General features: G+C 33.3%; 1 protein-coding gene across 1 annotated transcript; it reads right to left on the reverse strand.

Moving 5' to 3' along the window:
- Window positions 1-5,341: 5,341 nt before the first annotated feature.
- On the reverse strand, window positions 5,342-12,133 carry LOC134251788 (UDP-galactose translocator-like). The gene is made up of 3 exons (XM_062734204.1): window positions 11,835-12,133; window positions 10,801-11,135; window positions 5,342-6,405 (listed from the first exon to the last, which is right to left on the reverse strand). The coding sequence occupies exons 1-3, from the start codon at window positions 11,887-11,889 to the stop codon at window positions 5,758-5,760; spliced, it is 1,038 nt and encodes a 345-aa protein (XP_062590188.1). The 5' UTR covers window positions 11,890-12,133; the 3' UTR covers window positions 5,342-5,757.
- Between the last annotated feature and the right edge of the window lie 42 nt (window positions 12,134-12,175).

Genomic DNA, 12,175 nt, shown 5'->3' on the forward strand with positions numbered 1-12,175 from the left:
TTGAAAGAATCACTGTAAGTTCATACTGAATAGAAATATAGCTTATGATTAGGTGGTGGGGGGGGGGGGGTCTTGACCTTGACCCTAGGTCATTCTGACAAGGTCACTGGCAGAAAGAGTATAAAATTCTTATCCAGGCTATAACTTTGTAAGGAAGAATCACTGGATGTACATACAGGGATAGCTTTTTTCTAGGGGCATAAGACAAGTCCTGAGGTCATTCCTGCAAGTTCATAGACATTGGCAGAACAAGTACATAAAACTCTTGCCTAGGTCATAACTTTGTATTAAGGCTTAATAGAGAACCACTAGAAACTTGCGACAAAGATTGCTATGTCTTTTTGAATAGCCAAGGTCATTCTGGCAAGTTTAAGTTCACTGGCAGATCTTTGGCTGCAATGAAAAGGGTGAAAATAATGAACAGTGGCCTTACTCAAAAATCTTTAAACAATAATCTCAAAGAGGGCATAAGAACAGACAGCAGAAATTAAAGAGGTAAGATCAGGTGCCTAGAATGAGTGAAACAACCCCTGTGAACCGGTTACACCACCTGGCATGGGTCCTACGTATTGATCAGGTGGACAGAAGACTCCGTTACTTTGTAACCAAGTCATTGGAAGCTGATATTTATACAGAATTGTTAATGACCTGATCGAGGGTGTGTCATGACCTTTACCAGGTTATCCCTGAGCCAGTTCAAGGTGTTTGGTGTAAAAAGTGTAAATTTCATACCAGGTTCATATTTTCTAGAGAAATACCAGTTCTGTTCACACAAAGAAAACCCTGTTTGCTGCCACATTGACAGCTGTCCACTTGTTGGTATAAGAAATTGTGTTCACTTTGGTATACAGGTTTATTTATGAGGCAGTATTCACTGTGCTTAAGTTGAAAAAAACCCCACATATATTGATAGCATTGAGCTAATTTATTTATCCCACATTCTTTCTAATCCTTAATTCATGATCCCCTAACAAGCATATCTCAGTATTTTAAGTGTAACAATCTAAATCCATAGTGCAAAATCCCACATCTTTAACACTGGAAATTTTTCATACAATTTTTATATAACAGACATATTTCAATGGTAAAATTTCAATGTACAGTATAAAATTTATTTTCCATAACAGTGTAAAAGGAGGGACCTTCAAACAGAGGTCACTGGTCAAATTATTACCTGGTAATCAATTCTAGCAAATTCAGAATTATACCATGTATATACTTGTAGTCATATACATATTTGTAAGTTTTTGAATTCATCATTTTATTATGTAGAAAATGCTAGTACAATAAGGAAAATGCTCTTGACATTGCACAGCTGTTGTGACAACAATTATGTCTATGCATCACAAAATGATGGGGTTGTTCGTTGTGTTTTTGGTGTTTATCAATCATGTATACTTGTAACAAAGTATAGACACAAGGAAATGCATGCAACATTATAACAGAATTTTAAACATCTCACTGAAATTATATGCCCTCAGTTTTTAGTACTGTAATGTAAAATAGTTCACAAAAAAGATCTTTATATTGAAAATGGATTTCCATAAGAAAAATTGATATATGATAAGCAATACGTACATGTATATTTTTTTCAGTGTGTCAGATCAATGGAAAGTACTATATAAATATTAAATATATATAACAGTCATGTATTATAAAATAATTATACAAAAATTAATCAATGAAACATCATTAACGGTGTGCTTTTAACTTGCAACTTAAAAAATTATCTTATATTTTATCTATCTTAATTTATTTTATCCGACATAAATGAACAAAAATTCCATAGTTCACCACAAAAAATCCCCTTAAGATACAAAAACAATATACATACATTTGTAATAGCCTCTAAAAATCTATATATTGGAATGTTTCTAGTTTAGCAATTTATACAAAATTTAATACAATGAAATACATTTCAATCATACTTGTGAATGCATATATTTAATTTGAAATTAAAATTTTTTATTTACCATGCATGTAAAAGTGATCATATTGAAAGTTCATTCATCAATAATGAATTGAAATAAACAGCTGTAATAAATTTTAATTAATGGTGCATTTCAAACATAGGCATCGTCCAAAAAATTGGTTTATATATATACCAAAGTATTTTAAAATGTTAAGGAAAAACAAATCTTCTATTTTACAAAAAACAACTGTAAAAAATGCACTAATTAATTAATTGAATTAAATTCCTCATAAGCACTGATTCGTCTTAAATTTTACTGTCACAATGTATTCTGTTCTAAATTTGCTTACCAGTACATTTCATATTTCAAGAACTACATATGTAAAACACGAACAGATAAAATAGTTGAAACTTGAACACACTTTTCCTTTCTAATAAAATATCTCAAAAGCCACTAATATACATAATAATGTGTAATTGAAACCACTCTCAAATATTCCTAAATCACCATAGTGACTATGGTACACATTTACTGTAATAACATGTACTTTAAATCTTAGCAGGGTATGCATTCAAAGAAAGCTAAATGGTGCTAAATGGAATATATAAGAAAACTAATAGCACCAACAAATAATTACAATCTATTTCTATTTTATGCAAAACTATATTTTCATGTATTCATTAAAAGAAGATATTAAGTATATGTAGTATTAAGTAAAGCATCATTATACCACAGGATATTCTGTACATTTAAAGATTGTCAATTTGTTACCCAATAGCTGTAGAATGATTTGTATTTTATACAAATCAAGTGCTTCGACATATCAAGATTAATTGGCCTGTAATTGTCAAATCACAAGTACATGAAGTTAAATAAAAATATTTTTTTTTTATGTATTTCAGCAAAATAAAAATAAAAGCAGGCATTTTTTTTTGTCTCTTAGCCAAATTACAAGATAAATATTTACATTTCCAATGTCTTTGTTCGAGAAAAAATTACAGATAGTAAATGTAATTTATTTCTCCATCAATGTACTGGTTCTTCGATAGGCGCAGTTAAAAAAATCATGTGCAGGGCGGGACAAATAGAGACAAGAAGCGGGGCTTCTAGCACGTGGATTGGCTGAATCAATACAATGTAAATCTAAGGAATAACTGTCAGATTTTTCGACTTCATGACGATGATCAATCGATTAGCTTGCATGATCATTTTATGCATAAACGCCTTTGGCGGTTATGCAAATTATCACGCAAGCCAATCGATTGATCACATCATGAAATCGAAAAATAAGACAGTCATTCCTTAAATAAATTCCTTGTACATGTATATACACTGTATTTAGGAATCTACAGATCACAGTATACTTAATACTAAAAGTAGCCATTTGACATTCTTATAATGCTGACCTTCTGGCAGGAAATTTCTTACTATATATTACACACGTCAGATCAAGCTAGACAGAATAGAGAAAGCCATAGTTATCAATTTGAAATTCCAAACTTGCAGTTTAAAAAAAACATAGCCAAGAAAAAAAAAACATTTTGCAAAACTGATTGTGCACTAATGATGAGGACAATTTGAATCAGGTGAATTGGAAATAAAAAAAAAAATTAATTGGAATGATTTGAAATTAATTGAAAAATATCAAGTTCCTTTTGCTCATCTCTTCTAAAATGTGACTTAAAAAATTATGCAAGGGTCAGTGTTGAAATTTATCCTCATATCATCAGGTCCCATATCCACTTAAGGCTGTGGGACTCCTGATAAACTGAATTTGAACCTTTTATAGGCTGAACAATGTCTTTCGAGAAAATTTCAAACTGCGATTGTTAAAGCTGTCTTAGCTTGGTGACAAACAACCGCACAGTATAAAATTTGCATTGTTGCTTCATTTTTACTTTTTATATAAACTTATTAAAGCCTCAAATTGGTTGGTGCTTCTCGGTGGGAGAGAAGCCCCCCCCCCCCCAAAAAAAAATAACAGTCTTTAAAGGGGTTCCACTGAGATGAGTGGACTTAGAACCCTGACAATGTAAGGGGTGAGAGGTGGGGAGGGGGATGAAATGGTAAATCGCAGATTTCTTCTAATTTAAAGTGATATCTGTAATAGCAAAGGAATCCACTCATGCATGATGCAAAATTAATGACAGTCTACTTACATACTGGTGGTCTAAAAACTTAGGTTTGAACACATTCCTCCATCAATTTCAAGTGACAAAAAATACAGTTACTGTAAAACATGCTTATACATGTAACAAAGTTTCCGGTACAGACAATTAAAATGCTTTGTTTTAAACATAATTTGTAATGTTATATCTGTTAATTTAACAATATATTTCAAAGCCACGGGGAGTTAAAATTATATTACTTTGCTGTAAGCATCACCTTATCATGAAGAATTATAAGTGTGTTTTACTGAACATGTAAAATTATGATGTATTGATACTGTACATGCATGGGTTTAACTTTGTGGGTGATATTTCTGCTTAATTTTCTTTTAGCACCTAACACGAAATAAAATGATCAGTGCACATCATATTTCTTTAGTCACTGATTTAAACAAAAAAAGCAATAATTGTGTAAATATAGACCTAATTAATGTGTATACCAAACACTTGGTGGAGAGCAAAACATGCGATGTGTTGAGAAATAAATATATGAAATATATTAGATAGAGCAAAAATCAGATTTTGAGATACATTAAGTTTGTCATGCTGTCATAAACATCCTTGGCATTTTTTTAAACAATATATTGTACAGATTTACTTGATAAAAAGGTTACTAAATGAATGAGATATTAATAGAATCACTTAAAATTCTACATTTCTAAATCACAGAGCATTAATTTAAAACTTGTACTTGTATTAAATATAAACAAGATGCCCATGGGCTACAATGCTCACCCTGAGTTGCTTTGACCCTCACGTTCTGTGGCAGCAGACCCCCCCCCCCCTCCCCACCCCAAATAGATTTATGTACTCCTCTGAATTTTTGAGTCTTTTTCACAATGGCTGTGGTTTGAACAAATGGATATATACACTACCAGACATTGTTTCCAGGTTGACATGATTCTACATGGATTTGCTCTTTAGTAGTTTGAAAGGTTTTTTCCTTATCTCTATAGAGACCCCGACCCCGTTGAGGGTCATAGCTGTAGAAATTACAATAATTCTATACACTCTAGGTTTTCTGGTCCATGAGAAAAGGATTCTTAGTTGTTAAAATCATGGCATCTGCATGAAATTTTTACAATGAAATTTTGTTCCTGTATTTCATTGTAAAAATTTGATTTCTTATTGTGCCCATACCTACCACCCCACCCCCCCCCCCCCCCATGCAGATGCCATGATTTTAACAACTAAGAACTAACACTATCGCTAGCAGCTTCCACATAATTTTCACCCTTCCTGGTCTAGTAATTTTTTAGAAGAATTTCAAAGGCCCCATCTTATTTTTGCCTCTCATTGATTATCTCTGCTTGGAAGGAGACTTAGCTCTTTATTTCAACCATTTAGAATTCCCTTCATCCAGAGATTCTTTGTACCATTTTGGGTAAAAATTGGTCCAGTGGTTCTTGAGAAAAATTTGAAAATATGAAAAGTTAACAGTCACACGAACAAACGCCTGACAAACAGTGATCAGAAAAGTTCACTTAAGCTGTAATTCAGCTCAGGTGAGCTAATAACACATGTAATACATCTTAATTTCAAAATATTGAACATATAATTAAAACAGATATTCATATGATACACATTTATCACATATAGTATTCTAATGTCTATGATGATGTGAAAACCCTTGTGACATTTGCAGATCCCAATTAAAATTAAATGACCCACTAGCATCAAACATTCTGTGTGACAGGAGGAAACACTGTAGGCTTCTGGGGTACGAACTTGCTGTACATAAATACTGAAATAATGACCAGACTGGCCCCCACAAAAAACTGTAACGACAAGTGAAAATTGAAAAAATAAATAGCTGCTATACATGATATAATAATTGCACCTGAGGTTGCGAAACCTTTTAGGATATTGTCTGCATATTTAACGACGATCGCCACGACCAATCCCCCAAAGGACTGCAGGCATATAACGGTCCACACGACATAATCATAACCAAAAAAGAACCCTTTCTCCGACACTTTCTGCCCATCGTTGAGCTCCATGGTGACGAATCCGATTATCGTTCCAATCATTCCGAGCTCGAAATTTCGGAGCCAGATGGATTGCTTGGTACCTTTCAATATCTTTTCGAAGTAAACTCCGGCGAAGCCGGAAAGACAACACTGTACCAGGACGGCTATAAGTCCTAACAAGGGATTCTGCTTTACTGGGACTTTACTTTGGGACGAATCTGTAGGTTGAATTTGTACGAGGGCCACTCCGCAGAAAAGGATGAATAGGGAGACCCACTGCAGGCGGCTCAGCGGTTTACCCAGCATGATGACGGAGAAAAGAGCTGTGGTCAGAATCTTGAGCTGGTACGTCACCTGAAAAAAAAGCAGACATGGTTATTCAGTTTGACGACATTTGTTTCTGAAAGTTGTCCAACTCAACATATGGCTATTATGATTATGGCATTGTATATAAATGGTGAGATAAATTTCTGAAGAGAGTTTTGAATAATTGTTTGAAATTTTTTTTAACCTACTTAATACTCTTCACAATACTGGCACTGGAGCCATAAAACTTAGATGAGCTCACTTTTGATCTCTGGACTGATCATGCATGCAGTCTCACTTTTACAAAATAACTAAATAGACTGAGGAAAATGAGACGGAGATCAAATGTGGGCTCAACTAAGTTTTATGGCACCAGGGCTAGGTTTCAGTGTTGATATTACCAAACCTATCTGAGGTAAAAAAAAAAATGAAGCAAAATATGTTAAGGATAAATCTGACTATAAAACTTTGAAGTCACCATAAAAACAGCTGTTGGCTATTGTCTGATTATCATATTCTGTCTGAAATATTGACAGAATGAATGTCTGTAATATTTATTATCTTTGTTATAAATGTGTTTGTGTTCTAGCTTATAAACCTTTTTTTGCCTTGTTTGTTGGCCCATGAATGAGATTTTAAATTGTTGGAGTATTGGGCAATAGGGCATGTATACATATACATTATGCAAAAATATATTAACATATCAAAGGATATATAGCATCCTGATTTTTGCTATTAACATTTAACATGTAGGTCCTAGTTACAAACATTTCAGGGAGGATGATTATAAGGGAACAATTAACTCTTATCTGAATATCATGACTTATAAATGCCCCCTCAAAGAAAAAGACTGTATGCAGTGTGCTCCTGACTGGTTGCATTCAATCCCCCCCCCCCCCCAACCCCACCCCCCAACTTGTAGACCTGGTAGGTCCCATTCAATTTCTTGCAGCAAAAACTGTACTTATTGCATTTGAAAAATATACAAATCCTAACCAAATTGAACTGACAAATCTACTACTGTAATAAAACTAGAAAGATAAAACATTTTTTTTAATTATGGGATATAATAAACATGATAAATGCTCCCAGTTTTTCAAACAGATAAAAACTCTGACAAGACTTAATTAGTGCTGATTTTAAGTGTTTAAAAGCCATATTTTACTTGCTTTCAAACTTATAAAGTATATATAAACTATCAGCATAAACAGACAAAAAAAAAATCCTTCAAACATTCAAATATCACGAATTGCCTGACAAATGACTGCATTAATCATGTTAATTAATGCTATCAGTTCTAATTACAAATTAGTATTTTATTGATGAAAAAGGGAATACACTAATAACATGATTAACATATATTGAACCTTTCTTGTACACCTATACAGAGTGACAAACACAGGCTTGTACTTTCATGAATATACATTTGAATATTATAAATATTTTATTAACCAATCATCCTAAATTATGTTTATTAGTATTAATCATAAAAACATAACATTATAGGTAAACTCTTGGGAAATGGACAAAAATACCTTACCAGTATTTTTTACAATTATTCTCTAAATCTGGACACCATGCATCAATTAAGTTGGCTGGCAAAAATGGGTAAACTTACAAAAGCTTAAGGCCAAATAAGGTCAATTTCAATCGGGCTAACAATAAAAAATGATTTGTTTGATGTACTCCGACCGACCCATAAAAATTGCCCCTACCCAATCATTTTTTCAGCACTTTGAATTTTTTTTCAGTTTCCACTAGTGTTGTAAAATTGGACAAAGAATGTTTCCACTTAAGCATAGTGCTGTGGCCCCTTTTTCGGACCCTCTAACTTTATCTAATGAACTCAAATCTTAACAATTTTACACCTAACCGATATTTTGTTATCAGTGTGGTACTATACTTGCAAAAATTTTCATAGAAAACGGCGCTTTAGTTTTATTTGAGGTAATTAAAAAAGTCCTCTAGTGGATGTTAATTCCGGAATGTTGCGCTTGTCCGAGTTGGGTTTTAATTGTGTCACATTAATATTCGGAGTAAGCGGGCATTTTATCGATCGATTGAAAACATGTATAATAGCCAGTTATATACAGAAAAGTAAGCACAAAGAACTTCTCAAATTTCATGCCATTTTTTTTTTTTTGGGGGGGGGGACGCTGTGGGATCTTGCATGGGGATGTACATGTACTCCCTCCCTATATCTAGATATTAATTCCCCTCAATTTTTAGTTGTCTCTACGTGAAAATTTAACACTTAAAATAAACTGATAAAGGAAGCCTACAAGTTTTTAAATTAAAACTGAATAAAATCCCATTAAAGAAAAAACTTCTTTTGTATTTTCTAAAAGATTAATGTCGTATCGAATTTATTACATATCAAACTCTCTCTCTCTCTCTGCCCGTACTTTTAAAAGTACCGTAAATTTTACTTAGTACATGTACATATAATGGTCTACAGAAGTTTTTTTTTTTGTTTCGATGCTGCGTGTGGTGATATTTTATTACTAAAACAAATTTATTAATATTGTGTGTGTGATTTTTTTTTTTTTTTTTTTTGGTTGTTTTTTTCGGGGGTGGGGGTGGGGTGGGGGTTTCCAGAAAGCATTCCAGTGTTAAACTATTTACGTACTTCTGTACTCTGAGTACACATATTTGTTACTACAGTAAAAACACTTTGAGGAATAATTGTATTGCGACGATTGGGACTTAATCTCTTTGAAATTCTTTGACCCTCCAAACGTGCGCCCTAAATCCAAGTACTAAAATAAAATATCATTACATTTTGTCCAATTTTATATTCTATTACTCTATAAAAAATACTAAGCCGAAAAAAAATTCGATGTTAATTAATTGAAAATGTACATGCACATGCATGTAACGGTATAACTAAGCTGGCCGCTTTTCGATGCAATGTTATCAATCGGAGCTACAGCCACCTGATTTATTGATTTTTTGTATTCACAGCTACCTGAGTTTACAAATCACGTGATATATTGGAATACTAAACAGATCACAATGAGGTCAAGGACATGTAAATACCCGTAAATAGGGAAGAAAACGGTCGGCGTTTCATACCTTTTTTCAAAAAGTTTACCCCGAGCGCAGGCTTGCCCAAAATTCTCCTTTAAATATGTTGTATTTCCAACAGTTTTACACCTTCTGTCCTTTTGAGAAATTTGGGCAAGAATGCGCTCACCATGTATTCCAGCTTTAAAGATCGGAATAGCTTTGAATAACAATAGAAATTCATGAAATGCAGTGACCCCTCTTACAAAACACAGCCTCCTACTTTCTTCTTACTTACTTTTACTTCCTGTAATTTTGCAAAGTTGCAATTAAGACCTAGAAGAATTGTTTCATTAATCTCATCATGCTACTTTCTATACTTTATTTTTGCGCAATTTACCGGGGGCCACTTACTGTACACTAAGTGCAATCATTCTTTACTATCGATTATCAAATTGAATCGGAAGAACACAATCGATTATATAATCGATAATTTGAACTATTGAAAAAGGTTAAATTTATTCATCCTGATAAGTATTTTATTAATAAATATTCATAAATAAAAACAATTTTAAACTCAATAAACTGATTAAATTCATTTATTGAATACACATTTTCTGACTTGCATACATATACATGTACAATGTAATTTAGTCACACCCATACATGTCCATGTTCATTTTTAAGAAATGAGATTTTTTGTATTTCCTAAACAAATTAAAACTAAACCTAAGAATTTGAATGTTCATTAAAATTTTGACAGCAGGAGTAGAATTCCATGACATGTGACCGCGAACTTCAACTTACAATTGGCATACGACTTTTTACACAATTTACAAATAACCGTGTCCATCTGTAAATTATTTTTGCATGGCATCGCCCTTTTTCCGAAAGCTAAAAAACTCCAAACTTTAGATTGTGTTGCACCAGGATATGGATAATTCGGCGTCAACCTCTTCACCATGCACGTTCGCCATTTTGTTTACCGCCGATTAGAGTGACGTCCCTTTGGTGAATATAAAAGTTAAACCTGCTCGGCTTGGAAAATACGGCTTGAAAAATGTAGCTCGATCTATCGATGATAATATTTACAATCAATTGTCGCCGATCTGGGCCTTTAAACGACGATTTTTCGATAGTCGACGACTATCGTAACAACACTAGTTTCCACAGTACTTCTAATTTTTATAGGACGCTTTTTAATTGAAAATGTTAAAGCAATAAATTACAAATCAATACAGCTATCCAGTGTGTAATGAAAACATCAATAAATTTCTGAGTCTGATTTATATGACGGGTATCATTTTGCCCAATTCTGTAAAGCAAAAAAAACCAAAAACCTCCTACCTACATACGCACCTTAAAAAATGTGGGTTGGAGTACATCAAACAAAAATATTTTTAATGATGGCCTCACTTGCCAAAATGTTGAACCTACCTGGAAAACAGCAGCATCTAGGTTGGAGACCGCAACAAAGAGCAGATTATTCTGTAGAGTGTAAATAATGGAGGGAACAGAGATCTTGAGAAAGTCTAAAGGTTGTTTTATAATGTTCTCATTCAGATTAGAAAGAAATCCTTTCACGCCCCCTTCCTTGTAAAATAGGATCACAAAGCAAGCCAGGAATTTCAGAAATTCGGACATGATCACCGCAGTGGTGGACATGAACATGTCACCTGGGCGTGTCCGTACGTAGCGCATCATTAATATGAAGACGGCATTCTGAAGCATAAGAGTCATTAAACTGCAATACTTTAGATAGGTTGCAGTTTCTGAAAGAAAATAGAAAAAGAGATGATTTAAAACTGTTAACAATGAACATTGAATTAAATTTGTGAGTGAATATTTTAAGTTAATCTCTCTCTCCCTCTTTCTCTCATGGGTTATTTTCAATATTGCAAATTATAAAAACTATTTGAAGTAAGTCTTGGAGTTCACTCACTTAAAGGTAGATAAGATAAGTACCTCATTTAAATATCCTTGAGTGCACAGGACTGAATGTCTTAATGTGTGATAAAATAAAAATTAACAGTATAGATTGAATCAAGTGAATTAAGATCTAGAAACTAATCGGCACTCTGTATATACCGTGTGTATACCCTAGGATGTGTTGATCATCAAATTCACTTTCAGTCTTTTTAAGATTGATAACCACACATACCACCACAACAAAAACACTATTGACTAAAAAGTCATTAACAACCTCTCCCCCTACATTTCTTATTTACAACCCCAAACTCATATCCATTCATTTTGAAGTAAAATCAAATAATTGATTCAATTACAGTGTAAATTCAATACATATCTATGAATATAAATCGCACGTCCTGTCTATTTCAACATGAACATCACACAGTCACTCAACACGTGTAAGTAAATAGAGATTTTACCGAGGAAATTCGAAACACATTGAGAAATCAACAAAACACCCATCACTGGAGAATCCCTGGATATTTATCATTATTCTTTACCTTGACTCTGTGTATCTATAAATCCATTTGTTTTTCTTTCCGTTTGTCCTGACATTTTGATCAGAATTCATGAAATAGCAGGACCAACGTCCAACGGCAAATCGCCACCCTGTCAACTCATGTAAACTGGCGATCAATGGTGCGTTTGATTTCCTCGTTCTATTGGGCGGGCTATGAAAATGAATTTATAAAAATGAAAGACTTTCTCAAATGTCTTGGGTTTTAAACTATAATGCAAGATTTTAATTTTTGGCTCATTTAGGTAGTTGATGTTAATATTTTTGAACTTTTGTTTCTGGATGATAAAATCCCGTATCCATTCTGTATCGCTTCTTCTAACG

The sequence above is a fragment of the Saccostrea cucullata genome, unplaced genomic scaffold, assembly GCF_032062105.1.
Source record: "Saccostrea cucullata isolate Sc308-1 unplaced genomic scaffold, CSIRO_AGI_Scuc_v1 ctg118, whole genome shotgun sequence".
NCBI classification, from domain to species: domain Eukaryota; kingdom Metazoa; phylum Mollusca; class Bivalvia; order Ostreida; family Ostreidae; genus Saccostrea; species Saccostrea cuccullata.

What these genes read in the sequence shown, in the direction of transcription:
- LOC134251788 (XM_062734204.1), bottom strand. Translation starts at nt 11,889, where the DNA reads ATGTCAGGACAAACGGAAAGAAAAACAAATGGATTTATAGATACACAG. An exon ending in TATAGATACACAGAGTCAAG is followed by an intron (nt 11,136 to 11,834) that starts GTAAAGAATAAT and finishes ATTTTCTTTCAG; the next exon opens with AAACTGCAACCTATCTAAAG. An exon ending in TAGATGCTGCTGTTTTCCAG is followed by an intron (nt 6,406 to 10,800) that starts GTAGGTTCAACA and finishes CTTTTTTTTCAG; the next exon opens with GTGACGTACCAGCTCAAGAT.